Consider the following 16,006-nt stretch of genomic DNA (forward strand, 5'->3'; position numbering starts at 1 on the left):
GGCTCCACTGCAGCCACCTCATTACATGAAGATCCCTACACAAACCATCCCCAAATCAAGTGGTCTCTTTGCTGCAAAATTATAATATCTCAATCAAGCACTTCTTTGAGAGAATCATGTTGCCCTGTGTGTTGCACCTGCAGTTGCCATCGCTATGGCTGGACTTGGCAGGATTAGCTCATGTGCTCAAGGAACCAGATCAGATTGTTCAACAGTTCAAGGTAAGCGTGTCTCCTGAACCGACGACCTGCACAGATCTTGTGCCGTGTACAGCCTTAAACACACTGCACACGCGGCCATGTTTCCAACAGGCAAATAGCTCGTGTGTAGTCAGCGTAGTTCGGTGACCGCACCAGCAAATGACTGTCACTGGTGCTACATAGGCAAAATGGCGCCTATGAGGTTGCGGGTGATACTTGGTCACCACACCACAGATATTTATTACTTGAGTATTTATTGATAACCGCAATCAGTAATACAAGCTGGATCGACATTTGTGTACACTGTATTCATGTATTGTAAAACTGTGGAGACAATGTGCAATAAAACGATGAAAAAATGTGAAGAAATTGTGTAGAGAAAGAAAGGGATTCAAACAAGTTTTCGTACAACACTCATCAGGAATCATCGTTGTACTAAAGGACACTGAAACAAAAATTGAACTATTATAGAAAATCTAAGTTAGAGAAATAACACTAAGAGCAACAACAGTGAAATTTACAAGTGTGAATTTTAACAATCAAAGCGAGAAATGAACAAAGGAGAAAGGAAGGAAAGACAACGTGATAACACATAACAGCAGTACATTACACCTAGAACATTAACGGCCAAGCTTGGCCGCACTAAACACGACACGTTACTTGAACAATTTCAACCCAATTATACTATCTTTCTGTACACACAAATTAGGCTTGTACAGACGCTGATAGATAGCTTCCAACACTTTTAACTGTAGTCCATAACCATGACGACCACGGCACAATACAGTGAACGAAGAGTCAGAATACGCACCGCAACAATCAGGACTAGCCAGCAGATGATTGTACACTGAAGACTTGCTACCACGAAACCTACGCACAACACTAACACTCTCACCGGCACTCTCACCATCACTCCCATCACTGCTCTCCGACTCACTGCTCCCTCCGCCGTCCGTTCCATCCTCCGCTTCCCCTGCACTCTCTCTGTCTCGTCCATCCCGCCTGACCGGGTCCATTGAACCCAACTCGGCCGTCCCCCTGCTATCACGTCCCTCCTTTCGCCCTCGTCCGCTGAGTGCGTAGCTTCTGTTGTAGTTGGCTGTTGATCGTCTTGGTCTTTCAATTATGGGCTTGGATGGTGGATTAGTTGTGGTTGCTGTAGATTGCGTTGTTGGTGTTGGTGTGGGAGTTACTGATATGCAGGGTGGGTCTTTTTGAGTCGGCATTTGTAGTGTTAATGCAGCTGTCAGTGTTGCTCGCGGTCTGCCACTGGCAAGCTCCACCGCCGCAAGAACCGATGGCGGAGGATCAGGAGGAGGCAGTGGGACCGGGACCGCAAGCGGCACCGCCTCAGCCAAAGCCGCCGGGGGCACTGACGAGGGAACCACCGACGGCCGGAGCAAAGGCGGCGACACAAGCCGACCCGATGAGCAACCACGCCCATTCTCCTCCACCACCGCCACCAACGACGGCGGAGCAAGCACAGTCTGAGAGCCAGGATCCGCGGGTTGTGTAGGCAACGGCTGTGTGGTTAATGGTTGTTTTCTAGGTCGCCCTCGCTTCGGTCTTTGTTGTTGTGCGCAAGGTGGAAGTATGTGACGTGGTGTGTGTTGTTTGATGCGTGCGTTCAGGTGCTGAACAGTCCTACCAACATACCGACTAGCGCATTGTCGGCATTCAAAGTTGTAAATAAGATGACTAAGGTGAAGGGCTGGTAGGACATCCTTCCGCACCGTAAACGCACGCATCGTCGTAAAAACTGGCACAAAGTGTACTGCATAGTATGTTCGACGAACAACGGACTTGACTGCACTACAAACTTTAGTCGACTCCTGTCCTTTCCAAGGCAAACATAAATAGACGGGACAACGAGCAGGACCAAACAAAGGAGCCTTAGTAGTTTGTTCGACTTTCAACAACTTCTGCAACAAAAACTCAGGGTAACCGTTCTTAACGAAAACTGACCGGAGAAAGTCAAGCTCTTCCTGCAGCTTACAGGACGAACAAATACGCTTCGCACGGTCTACAAGGTTACGCACTAAGTTTACTTTATATTGAGACGAACAATAAGAGTCATATACAATGTACTGACCAGTAAACGTCGGCTTACGATAAACGGTTGTCAAAACGTCACTACTCGTTTTTTCCACCAGCACATCGAGAAATGACAACTTGTTGGACTGTTCATGCTCGCATGTGAAACGAAGGGCAGGGTGAATACCATTTAACACGTCCAGAAACTCGTTACTACGCTCCTCATTATTAAAATATGTGAATGAGTCGTCCACGAAACGTACATAAAGGTCAGGCCACAATGAATCATCAATCTTCGACTCACAGTAACCGACAAACACGTTTGCCAATACTGGACCAAGGGGCGAACCCATCGCGACACCATCGACTTGTTTGTACATGACATTGTTGAACGAAAACTCAACTCCAGTTGTGACCAGCAACAACAATCGTCTAAACGCACTTTCAGATATCCAAGGAGTGTCAATGTCATCATTACGGTACAAAACATCCATGCAGATGTCAACAGTTTCTTCAATCGGCACATTAGTAAATAAACTGACGACGTCAAACGAACACATGTGTGCGTTGGGTGGTACAGGCTTGTTGCGGAGCTTTTCGACGAAATCAAAACTGTCTTTTACAGTGCGCTTGCAATAGTGGTCCTGCACTGGTTGTAAGTAAATACACAGCCACTTGGAAATAGAATACTGCGGCGAGGCCGTCATAGAAAGGATGGGACGTACTGGACATGTGGGCTTGTGTATTTTTGGTAAGCCATATAGCCTAGGCCGGAGCGTGCCTGTCGGTTTTATGCGATCGAAATCATTGGAGAATATTTCTCCGTCGGCTTTCAGTTTCTTTAGGTAAGCTACTAGTTCTTTTTCTACTTTCTCTGTTCGATCAAAACTTTCAACCGGGCCGATGGTCTGGAACTTTGATGTGTCATTTAGGATGACAGACATCTTGTCGATGTAATCAGTTCTGAGCATCAGAACTGTAGCCCGCCCTTTGTCCGGGCGCGTGACGATAATTTCAGTGTTTTTGCGGAAGTCACGCAGGGCTTTCATGTGTTCCTGGCCTAAGGAAAACGATCGCTTGTCTGGAAGTTTGTCCGCATGCTCCTCAGCCTCAGCTCGGATCTTTGCAGCGCATATTGATTGTTGGGCCTCTGATATTGGCGTAAAGCGTAATAACTTTCGATAAAACAATTCGAACTCGGTCATGATAACTTCCTTTTTCTTTGATGATGGGGGAACGCCAAAATCAGTGCCACGGCAAAGGAGCTACTTCTGTACAGTAGTCAATTCCAATGGGGTTAAGTTGATTATTGTTGTGTCGGGATCGATGTTAACTTGGCCGTAACGTTTCCTTCTGAGCCAGTTATATGTCTTGTCATGTTTGGTAATAAGTTTTATTCGTTGTTTCTGGTCGTTCTCAGAAAGGAGCATTGAGAAACGGAGGAAGTCATGAGATGACAAAAATGTACGTGCACGATCATACAAAGACCTAAACTGGGAACGAGACTTGCACACCGTGTCACCGGACCTGGCAATCTCATCCTTCATGAAAACGCGCTCAATGTTCAACGTGTGGTATGCCTTGGCTCGGTGAACACGCTTTTCTACACCGCTAGGACATACGCCATTGTCTAAACATCGTCTAAGAAAACCTACGTTAAGGGCGACACTACGGTAATGAAAACGTGCTTTCAGCGTTAGATTCAGAATATCTATCTGAGGCTGGGTGTATCTCGATTTAAAATATTTGAACAAACGGCGAGGAGACAACAATTTGATAACCGCAATCAGTAATACAAGCTGGATCGACATTTGTGTACACTGTATTCATGTATTGTAAAACTGTGGAGACAATGTGCAATAAAACGATGAAAAAATGTGAAGAAATTGTGTAGAGAAAGAAAGGGATTCAAACAAGTTTTCGTACAACACTCATCAGGAATCATCGTTGTACTAAAGGACACTGAAACAAAAATTGAACTATTATAGAAAATCTAAGTTAGAGAAATAACACTAAGAGCAACAACAGTGAAATTTACAAGTGTGAATTTTAACAATCAAAGCGAGAAATGAACAAAGGAGAAAGGAAGGAAAGACAACGTGATAACACATAACAGCAGTACATTACACCTAGAACATTAACGGCCAAGCTTGGCCGCACTAAACACGACACGTTACTTGAACAATTTCAACCCAATTATACTATCTTTCTGTACACACAAATTAGGCTTGTACAGACGCTGATAGATAGCTTCCAACACTTTTAACTGTAGTCCATAACCATGACGACCACGGCACAATACAGTGAACGAAGAGTCAGAATACGCACCGCAACAATCAGGACTAGCCAGCAGATGATTGTACACTGAAGACTTGCTACCACGAAACCTACGCACAACACTAACACTCTCACCGGCACTCTCACCATCACTCCCATCACTGCTCTCCGACTCACTGCTCCCTCCGCCGTCCGTTCCATCCTCCGCTTCCCCTGCACTCTCTCTGTCTCGTCCATCCCGCCTGACCGGGTCCATTGAACCCAACTCGGCCGTCCCCCTGCTATCACGTCCCTCCTTTCGCCCTCGTCCGCTGAGTGCGTAGCTTCTGTTGTAGTTGGCTGTTGATCGTCTTGGTCTTTCAATTATGGGCTTGGATGGTGGATTAGTTGTGGTTGCTGTAGATTGCGTTGTTGGTGTTGGTGTGGGAGTTACTGATATGCAGGGTGGGTCTTTTTGAGTCGGCATTTGTAGTGTTAATGCAGCTGTCAGTGTTGCTCGCGGTCTGCCACTGGCAAGCTCCACCGCCGCAAGAACCGATGGCGGAGGATCAGGAGGAGGCAGTGGGACCGGGACCGCAAGCGGCACCGCCTCAGCCAAAGCCGCCGGGGGCACTGACGAGGGAACCACCGACGGCCGGAGCAAAGGCGGCGACACAAGCCGACCCGATGAGCAACCACGCCCATTCTCCTCCACCACCGCCACCAACGACGGCGGAGCAAGCACAGTCTGAGAGCCAGGATCCGCGGGTTGTGTAGGCAACGGCTGTGTGGTTAATGGTTGTTTTCTAGGTCGCCCTCGCTTCGGTCTTTGTTGTTGTGCGCAAGGTGGAAGTATGTGACGTGGTGTGTGTTGTTTGATGCGTGCGTTCAGGTGCTGAACAGTCCTACCAACATACCGACTAGCGCATTGTCGGCATTCAAAGTTGTAAATAAGATGACTAAGGTGAAGGGCTGGTAGGACATCCTTCCGCACCGTAAACGCACGCATCGTCGTAAAAACTGGCACAAAGTGTACTGCATAGTATGTTCGACGAACAACGGACTTGACTGCACTACAAACTTTAGTCGACTCCTGTCCTTTCCAAGGCAAACATAAATAGACGGGACAACGAGCAGGACCAAACAAAGGAGCCTTAGTAGTTTGTTCGACTTTCAACAACTTCAATGGACCCGGTCAGGCGGGATGGACGAGACAGAGAGAGTGCAGGGGAAGCGGAGGATGGAACGGACGGCGGAGGGAGCAGTGAGTCGGAGAGCAGTGATGGGAGTGATGGTGAGAGTGCCGGTGAGAGTGTTAGTGTTGTGCGTAGGTTTCGTGGTAGCAAGTCTTCAGTGTACAATCATCTGCTGGCTAGTCCTGATTGTTGCGGTGCGTATTCTGACTCTTCGTTCACTGTATTGTGCCGTGGTCGTCATGGTTATGGACTACAGTTAAAAGTGTTGGAAGCTATCTATCAGCGTCTGTACAAGCCTAATTTGTGTGTACAGAAAGATAGTATAATTGGGTTGAAATTGTTCAAGTAACGTGTCGTGTTTAGTGCGGCCAAGCTTGGCCGTTAATGTTCTAGGTGTAATGTACTGCTGTTATGTGTTATCACGTTGTCTTTCCTTCCTTTCTCCTTTGTTCATTTCTCGCTTTGATTGTTAAAATTCACACTTGTAAATTTCACTGTTGTTGCTCTTAGTGTTATTTCTCTAACTTAGATTTTCTATAATAGTTCAATTTTTGTTTCAGTGTCCTTTAGTACAACGATGATTCCTGATGAGTGTTGTACGAAAACTTGTTTGAATCCCTTTCTTTCTCTACACAATTTCTTCACATTTTTTCATCGTTTTATTGCACATTGTCTCCACAGTTTTACAATACATGAATACAGTGTACACAAATGTCGATCCAGCTTGTATTACTGATTGCGGTTATCAAATTGTTGTCTCCTCGCCGTTTGTTGAGTATTTATTATAGAACAATAGAAGTATTTCTTGCGTCGGCAAAAAAGTGCTCAATGTTATTATTTATTATTATATATATTTGAGGATTTCCCAAAGACGTAGTCTAAATTGAAGGGAGTTTCATATGCTCTGGTACATGGTCACCACACCACAGATGTACGAGCTACGCCCCGGGTAATCAGCACAGTGGTATGTCTTTGTGACATGCTCACACTCAGCACACTCATTTCTTACACTGAGAAGCAGGTCAGTTGTGTATTACAGGAAGAACACCGAAACAAGCAAGGCGCGGAATATGAACAGTGGTGTCGAGAGAGAACTGAACGCCGGATGTCATGGTGAACACAGTATCACTGCTGTCAGGCTGGCTACACAACATTCTGGTGTATTAGGCTACATAAGATTGATGTGAAGCTCAGATAGATTCTAGCAGGACATATTGGATTTGGAAATTGGCTCGAAATTCTGAAAAACAGGAAATTGTGGCTAGCCCTTGGTAAAAAGAAAAAGGACCATCCTTACCTTCCTTACCATCCTTACCATCCCACACATCCACCGGGGATAGCTTGTCATCCCTGTTCAGTTGCCTTCACTGAGAGCAGTTATCAGGAGGATCAGGCGATATAGAATTCACCGAATTATCTGTGCTGTAGTGTATCGTGCAATGGGAGTGTGGTGACCAAGTGGGTGGTGTTGATCAGTAGAGTTGTACTTCAAGTAAACTGAAATATCTGGATGCACCTTGCACTTTGTATGCACTGGTGTGTAATGGTATATCTGAGTGCCATGGTATATCTGCTGTGTGCTTCCGTGTTGTTTGATGTGCTGTACTACAGTCTGTTCCGACCAATCTCACAACAGCCGACAACATTCCGCCGGGCACGGAGACGAAGAATAGATACACCAACGTCCTTCCCAGTAAGACCTGTTGACAAGAGTAACCGCTTCTTGAGACCATTGTCATTCATCACTGACAGTGTTTATGAGTAACCGTGCCTTGGTACCATTATCATACATCAAGTGACGGTGTTTATACAGTCACGTTTGTTTCTGCCAGTGCCGTGAAAATCATGAAGAGCCCGTAGTCACAGAGGCATAGCCACCACATCATTCAAATGGTCTTTTGGCTAGCCACAATCGGACATGTACTTGCCTGGTCCAGACCCCCAGTAGTGAAGCACTGTTTAGCAGCTAAATTGCAGAATTGTCTGGTTATTCCATGGGCAAAGTAAGCGAAGCACTTCCTGACCAAACGGTCTTTGTCCTTCCTCATGGCAAGTGGGCAAACCCCTTGAGCTTTCACTGTCAGGGATTATCTTCTTTCTATGCAAGTTGAGTTGAGCGGTGGGGTGAATCATTAGCCGGGGCATAGGGAAGGTGTTTGTTAATGCTATTTGGACATGCCATCAACAGACCAGGAAACATCCATGCAGTGTGCAGAACAGGTTTGCATGCACGCGCAAGACAGGGTATGTGCATGAGCGCACACTTACACGCAGGGTATGTTCATGACTATGGCGATCCAGCATGAGGCAGATCAAGTGGGAATACTTGGCTCTGGGTCACTTCGCCTTCACCGCCCATGCCGTTGTGCGGCACGAGTTGTGCATCATGAAATTTTGTGTATGAATGCCGTTCTCTCTCTCTCTGTATGTGTGTGTGTGTGTGTGTGTGTGTGTGTGTGTGCGCGTGCGTGCGTGCGTGCGTACATGACATGCGTTCTGGCAGACCCACGCACTCGTGTTGGTCTGAAGTTGAAGTTCGGTGAGCCCAACTCCGACTACATCAATGCCAACTTCATACGGGTAAGTCCAGTATTAGGGCATGGATATAGCAAGGATAAACATCAAGGGAGGGTGTGCAGTTAGCTATTTTAGGTTATACATTTATACGCATCAACCATTGTGTCACCATAGTGCCATTGGCATGTCATAATACAACGATGGAGCAAATCTATCATTTTCGCTATTGACAATTTTCTGTTGAGGCTGTAATATTATGTGTTATGTGCAGGTATGCCTGAAGACTTCAAGATCGTTAACGTATAATTTCGCTAACCTATGAATTTTGTACACTTGTTAATTCTGCGATTCATTATAATATTATTCGCATGGCTTACCGTAGATTGCTTTTGAATAAAGATTTGCTATTGACAAACGGATCTCACCCTCTTTCTCTGTGTCTGTCCTCTGGTGAACTAGGGCTTCGATGGAGCACCACGCAAATACATCGCAGCACAGGGACCACTGTATTCCACTGTGCACGACTTCTGGCGAATGGCTTGGGAGCAGAAAGTGTCCGTGATCATCATGCTGACTGGGTTAGAGGAGAGAGGAGTGGTAAGGAGCGGTGTCACTGGTGTGATGTTTCTGCGGTGTGTGGTGCACCGCTGTCCCTGAGACCCATGGTCTGCCTGCATTGCTCTTCTGTTTCTGCACTCACTGCCTCCATCTCTTACCTGTTCTCTGCCCCCCCCCCCCCCCATCCTCCGACACTTAGATGCGCACAACTTACATTAGTGTTAGGTTCTCACTCCCGTATACTCACGTACACACACACTCACACTCCAATGGCCTTACGCACCGTTTGACCCCACCCACTAGCAGCACAGTGAACAGTACAAACAGTGGTGCAGAACATAGTGCTCATGGACCCGGAACCACTGGAGTTAACTGGATCACGATCTAAGCTTGAAGTTCATTGCCAAGCAGCAATTGATAATACATGTACACGTACAGTCAACTTCGCTAATAACGACTGCGGATATAACGACAATTCGCGAATAACGACAGCATTTACCTGCCCAGAGCAAAGTCCCTTCCAACTGTAATACATATAATGAGACTTCGGGTATAACGACACTTCGCGAATAAGGACACTTTTTTGATGCCCCGCCGAGTGTCGTTATAAGCAAAGTTTACTGTATACGCTCATTATACACTTGTCCGCGTTGACGTCACCAAGCAAGCTTGGCTAGTGTTCGCCATACATGTGATGGAGCTACAGTCGACCTACCCTTATAACGATAACCTCTATAACGATATTACCCTTATAACGATATTTTTCTGCCAAACCAAATCACTCCATTGACTTGTGTATACAGTGCCTTACCTCTATAACAATATTGTTATAACGATATTACCCCTATAACGATATAAAATGGGCTGACCAATCGACATTTTCCATTTTATAACAATATCTAGCAAGCAACATGTAGAGCCCACTGTCCAGGTAGGGCAAGCTTCACTTGATAAGTCGTTGGGACATGACGAAATGCAACAGGGGCACCAGTGGGCACCTTGCTGTGTACATAATGTGCATGTAAAATGATGTATGTCAGTTTTTTATGCTATGAAGAGTGTAAAAAATGGAAAAAACTCATGCATTATGACGTATGTGTATGAAATGACCCAGTTACCCCTATAACAATATTACCCTTATAACAATATTTCTTGGTGTGACGGAAATATCGTTATAAGGGTAGGTCGACTGTATTTTGGTACTTCCAGTATAATAATATTATGATGGTGTCATGTTTCATTCAAGTTGCTCAAGTTTAACCACTGAGCAAGATGATGATGGGTGACTGACCCAGTATGTCAGAATGTTTTACGCCCGGTTATGATTGGACTTGCATTGCTTTGCCTGTGTTTGCCGGCAGATAAAGTGCGCCCAGTACTGGCCATCAGAGGACAGCAGTGAACTAGGTATCTACGGAGACATGGAGGTCATGCTGAAGGAGAGATCTAAGAAGCCTGACTACACCATAACCAAACTATGGGTGACCAATATCCAGGTAATACTATGGGTGACTAATATCCAGGTAATACTATTGGACCAGGCTTTGGAATTCTTTATTCTCACGATGGCACCATCGCCAATAAGAGAGGCTTCCTCTTGGCATTGATTCGTGTTGTTGTAGTTGTTGAAGGGGAGGTGTGTGTGTGTGGGGGGGGGGGGGGAGATGCACCAGTTAAGAGCTCTCTCGTGATGGGGCGTTTTTTGATGCACTATAATCGCTAGTTTGGCCGTGGAACGCTTTCCTTTGGATGAGAGCAGCAGCCGTTGATGTGCTGTTTCTATCGATGATGGCAGCCATTGGTGTGCTAGTATTGCTCCATGGTTCGCACCCAGTGCTGGCGCGCTGTAATTCCCCAAACACTCCAGTCAACTGAAGGTGGTCTGGATAGTGCGACATGTTGACAGGGCAACGGCAGCATTCGCCCCTCAAATGAAACTACATGTACAATGCTTGCACACTGAGTGATCCTACGGGAAACACCTCAGCAGCCAGTGTGTGATGGAATAACAGTGATCCTACGGGAAACACCTCAGCAGCCAGTGTGTGATGGAATAACAGTGATCCTACGGGAAACACCTCAGCAGCCAGTGTGTGATGGAATAACAGTGATCCTACGGGAAACACCTCAGCAGCCAGTGTATGATGGAATAACAGTGATCCTACGGGAAACACCTCAGCAGCCAGTGTGTGATGGAATAACAGTGATCCTACGGGAAACACCTCAGCAGCCAGTGTGTGATGGAATAACAGTGATCCTACGGGAAACACCTCAGCAGCCAGTGTGTGATGGAATAACAGTGATCCTATGGGAAACACCTCAGCAGCCAGTGTGTGATGGAGTAACATTGCGGCTGCCTACTCTGCAAGTTCTATTGTCATGTGCTTACCTATATTGCGATGCAAAGGAAAGTCAAGCTTGCTCATCCTCGTTACCATCAGCTATACAATTGTGTTCAGAACACCACCGGCTGGGGAAGTTTTGCTTGTGCAAGGCCACGAGCATGCCTGCGATACCAAGGTGGCAGATGCAATGCCTAGCGGTTAGGGTGAGGTAGCTAGTCTCACAACCAGTGCCCAACAAGGGGGAAAAACCTGAAGCCTGATCAATGCACATAACTACATTCCAGTGCACTGACTTAAATTGTTTCTTGTTGTGTTTGATATTGTCCTTTGTGTGCGTGTCTTTGTAGCAAAGCGAAACACGAGAAGTGCACCACTGGTGGTTCACCTCCTGGCCTGACTTTGGCGTTCCTAGTACGCCGAAAAGTCTTCTGGTGTACCTGACGAAGCTCAAGTCACTAATGCGTCTCAGCGAGGGCCCGCTTCTCGTCCACTGCAGGTATGCAATGCGGGCAGGCAGGCAGGCAGGGCATTGTGTGTACACTGTCTGTGCAGTGGGGGTTAGGGGTGATGTCTTTGTGCATGACATGACTAATCCTCGGCAAGGGGGTGTGCAAGTGGGTAGGAGGCTACCATGTCCGTGACCGTCAATAATGTAAGTATGCACATTTTCGGTGTATTAAAATTTCGGCCTCCCAGGGCTAAAACACATTTCGACCCCATTAAAATTTCAGCCTGTACTATCACACTGAACCTTGCAAAACAAAATTAAGGCCACAAAATGTTTTAGGCTAATAATGCCCAAGCCAAAAATAGCCGAAAATAAATATACGCCGAATAGTTGTTGATTTATAGTATGCACTTCACATAACCAAGACCTTAGTAGAGGTTTATCATAATGATATACAGAGCCGTGACATGAAATTTACAATGAGCTGAGCAAGCACTGCAACTCACTTTGAGTATGTTCTTGTCTGTATTTGCTACTCGCCTGCAATCAGGCTATCGAATACTGACGTATGCTGTGGACCTGCGTGCCAACACACATGCATTATGTGATATTCCCTGTATTCCCTGTACTTAAATGCATGTATTGTCATATTTCCTGTGTTCTCTGTGCCAACACACATGTATTGTCTGATATTCCCTGTATTTGTAGTAAAGAAAAAAGGACCAAGAAGCTACAAGTTACGCTATAATGCCACTAACACCACCAGTTACTAAACAATCGCGTAGCGTAACTTGTAGTTTCTTGGTCCTTTTTTCTTTACTATAAATTTATCCTTGGCTCTCCATCCGAGTCCGTTCCCTGTATTCTCTGTGCTTACATCTGCATGTATTTGTGTGATTTTCCTGTGCTCTCTGTGCCTACTACAGCGCCGGCATTGGAAGAACGGGCACTGTAATTGCCCTGGATGTTGGCATGCAGCAGCTGGAGAGAGATCGTCATGTAGACATACTGAACACATTTGCCATGCTTCGTCAGGATCGAGGTGGCATGGTCCAGACGAAAGACCAATACCGATTTGTCTACCAGGTAGGTCAACTGCATTTTATTTATTCATATAACTCACTCTCATAACATATGCATAGCAGCACTGACATGGGGAGCAGCCCCAGAGATGAGGCTGATACCCAGCCATGGAAAATGTACAAAAAGAAAAGAGAGAAAGAATGGCAAGAATGGAACGGGAAGGAAAGAAAAGCTCAGCATCACGTAAAACCCAGAAGATATTGCGTGCATTTCAATTTTTGTATGCTGGCTCAACGCATGAAATTGAGATGCATCGTGAGAGTTAGAAGAACAACTGCATGTCCGCTCTTGTGTGGAAGAGATACAAATGGAACTATCAGTGCTGTGCACGCTAACAAGGCCCATTCTCACTGTACAAGGTGTGTGGGCGTATCCACTGCATCGGAGGTGCAATGTATGACATTTCAAAAAAAAATAGTCCAGGACTCTCAGTAATCTCAATCTGCTGGACGTCCCCCCCCCCCCCCCCCGGGCCCCCTCCCTTCCAATGTATCATATTGACTCACCATGCAGCTCCTCTTGCCTTCGGATGTGCATACAAGTAGTTGTTGCCAAAGTGCACCCTGTGCGCCAATAGTGGCTAACAGCTTCTCTGATGCCAGTGGTGGGACGAATGTAAGTCTTATCTTGTATTTCCGTTGCTGTTCTGTTCGTCTAGGCACTGCTGGAGTATGGTACGTACCTGGAAACGATAAGCTCCAGCAAGAACACGCCTGCTACACCGTCGGCTGCCAGAACTACTGCATCATAGCCAGCGCAGACCATCATACGCTGTGAGTCACATGTTCGCAACTGAGCTTCAAAAGTTCTGCGGTGGTCGAGCCAAGCCTGCAGCATTATTCCTGGCGTGTTGTCAAGCGTGCCTCTATGCTGGAACCTGTGGTAATGCAAGCGTCAGTGCCCGCTTCATATCAAGTTCAGCACGCTTGGAGAAGGAGTTGGTCGACCTGTATGCTGGACCTGTCGTTAAACAATGAACAGATGAGGTCAGATGACAATGTTCTTTGATCCTGTGCAAGAACTGGCTCCACGCTACGGGCACCGCTGCCGTTGTGTGTGTGTGTGTGTGTGTGTGTGTGTGTGTGTGTGTGTGTGTGTGTGTGTGTGGCTAGAACTGCGTGCTTGTAGTGTTCAGTCTGTGTATGCCAGGAGCTGATAGCGTGTGTGAGGTATGACTGGTACACAGAAACACTGCTCCTCCAAGGAAATCAATGACTCGACATATAGAAATTCTTGAGATTTTAATAGATATTATCAGGACCTCCTACTTTGTAGTTTTTATCATGGTAAATAATACCAATTTAAGTTGAGTGTAATTTCTTATAGTGGAGTATCGGCAACTAGCTGAGAGTAAACCACAGTGACTGCTCACGTGCTTTGATGAGATTATAGAATGTTGGATAATGCCACACTTTTGAGGAACTTGATACTAGTGCAGTTATGGCACTACCGGCATCACCTGCTGCCCGTTGACTCGTTGCATTTTTTGTTTTTGCGTGATTGAAATCAAACCTTGACACAACCGAACAAACAATAGCAGATTTGGATGGAAATGTGTGTGTGTGTGTGTGTGTGTGTGTGTGTGTGTGTGTGTGTCCATGCATGCGCATGCTGCATAAGAAGTGCCAGGTTAAGGCTGGCTTGGTCCGTTGCCATAAACTATGACTACAAAAACCTTTCGCCGCAGTCCTGCACATGTGCTTGCTCTTCGATGTACAGTGGTCCCTCTATAATCCGGCACCATTTGTGCCATGACAATCTGCTGGATTAGGGAGGGTGCTGGATTAACAAATCTGATTTACTGCTGCAATGTGCATGAAGAGGACATTTTGGCTACTGAAAATTGTGCTGGTTTATCGAGGGTGCTGGATTATAAAGTGCCGGATTAGAGAGGGACGACTGTACCTTGATGACAAATTGATCACTTTTGGCTAGGGTAATGCTTGTATAATCAATGGTGATGGTTAGGGCTATTTCAGATTTACTCTGATCCAGTAGCCAACACATGTGTCATGTTACCACCTTCACTCACGGTAACGGGGGGGGGGGGGGGGGGGGGTAAAGCAAGTCCTATGATCAGATGGTGCACACCTTCATTATGTCATTGGCTTCTGCGCCTTGGCCTTATTGTAGTTTGAGTCCTTATGACTCTATGGGACACGTTTTCCAAGTCCACACAGAGTCGAAGTACAATTACAAGTGTGGGTGTGCGTGTGTGTGTGTGTGTGTGAATAATATAATTATGTGTGGAAGTACAGTTCATCGTGCATAGTCTAGGAGCTGTTGCATCATTCATGATCCACAGCAAGAAGACGGTAGCAATGCCTGTACATGTACCATGTCATGTGTACCTAAGGACTAGGTGAACTACAATATGGAAAACATAACCGATACCAGTTGTACTAACTAATACTTGGTGAAATTTGACCCACACTGGACAAAGTACATACATGCACAATGTACATTGTATTTTGTCCTGACCTGCATGGCCCGGCTCCACGCCCTGGAAGAGGTATGTAAGCCTTGGATGCGGCTGGATGTACTTCGGAGTACGCAAGCCGCACCAAATTTATGTTGTGATGTACATGTACATGATCTGCTATGATTGTACAGTCATGTAGATCTAATGGAAACTGGTCCAGGATGCCAGTTACTACTGGTCCAGGATGCCAGTTACTTGCATATCAGCGAGTCGAATTAATTATTTCACATACCGCAAATGTTATACAATCAATGTCATGATATTGGTAGATCTGCTCAGTCATGGTAAGGTATTCACAAGGTAGTGAGGCGTAAGGGCCTAGTAATTATAGCTATGAATATGATGACAGGATTTATGACACACGCACGACACATCAAGCATGAAGCAGGTCAAAGTACACTCCCTATCCCCTGCATACCTCTAATCTATTACTAAAAAAAACAAGAAAGTAGTAGTACCAATAATATGCGAAGTTGTAAATACATGATTGTGTAGTTTCACAGTGTGCCGATCATGACCTTAAACTTATAATCTTGCCTCCCGGGCATGCCTTTGTCTTGTGTTCTTTTTCTTTTTTTGTTGGTTTTTAAATATCGTACGGTGTGTGTCCTAGTAAAAATCCAGATGTAATGAATTCATGACATGCTAACTCCATGCTATGTACCTGTTTTGTTGGATTCATCAGGCATGTACTCCAATGTACCATCAAAGAGTGTTGTTCTATGCCTGCAAGTGCCGTTAGACCCAGAAATATTGTATATATCACATGCTTTACTGGTCAATATGTTTGATTGGGGTTTCCAGTTTTTGGAATGGGCTTTTGTTTTTTTTCCGCCCTCCCGCGTACCTTTTCGCGAAAAAAAGGACGTTAAACAATGAATTAACAA

At 45.8% G+C, this 16,006-nt stretch overlaps 1 protein-coding gene across 1 annotated transcript in view; it reads left to right on the top strand.

The window, feature by feature from the left end:
* The window catches only part of LOC135819350 (fibrillin-2-like), a 30,099-nt gene extending 15,905 nt beyond the window's left edge, over window positions 1–14,194 (top strand). Inside the window, exons 7-14 of the mRNA XM_065332541.1 lie at window positions 144–221; window positions 7,298–7,379; window positions 8,190–8,266; window positions 8,663–8,800; window positions 10,123–10,257; window positions 11,454–11,602; window positions 12,481–12,640; window positions 13,296–14,194. Coding sequence (XP_065188613.1) covers window positions 144–221; window positions 7,298–7,379; window positions 8,190–8,266; window positions 8,663–8,800; window positions 10,123–10,257; window positions 11,454–11,602; window positions 12,481–12,640; window positions 13,296–13,388 — 912 coding nt within the window. The 3' untranslated portion in view covers window positions 13,389–14,194. The remainder of the gene's footprint in view (window positions 1–143; window positions 222–7,297; window positions 7,380–8,189; window positions 8,267–8,662; window positions 8,801–10,122; window positions 10,258–11,453; window positions 11,603–12,480; window positions 12,641–13,295) is intronic.
* The last annotated feature ends 1,812 nt before the right edge of the window (window positions 14,195–16,006 follow it).

The sequence above is a fragment of the Sycon ciliatum genome, chromosome 6 (genome assembly GCF_964019385.1).
Source record: "Sycon ciliatum chromosome 6, ocSycCili1.1, whole genome shotgun sequence".
In the NCBI taxonomy this organism is placed as follows: Eukaryota; Metazoa; Porifera; class Calcarea; order Leucosolenida; family Sycettidae; genus Sycon; species Sycon ciliatum.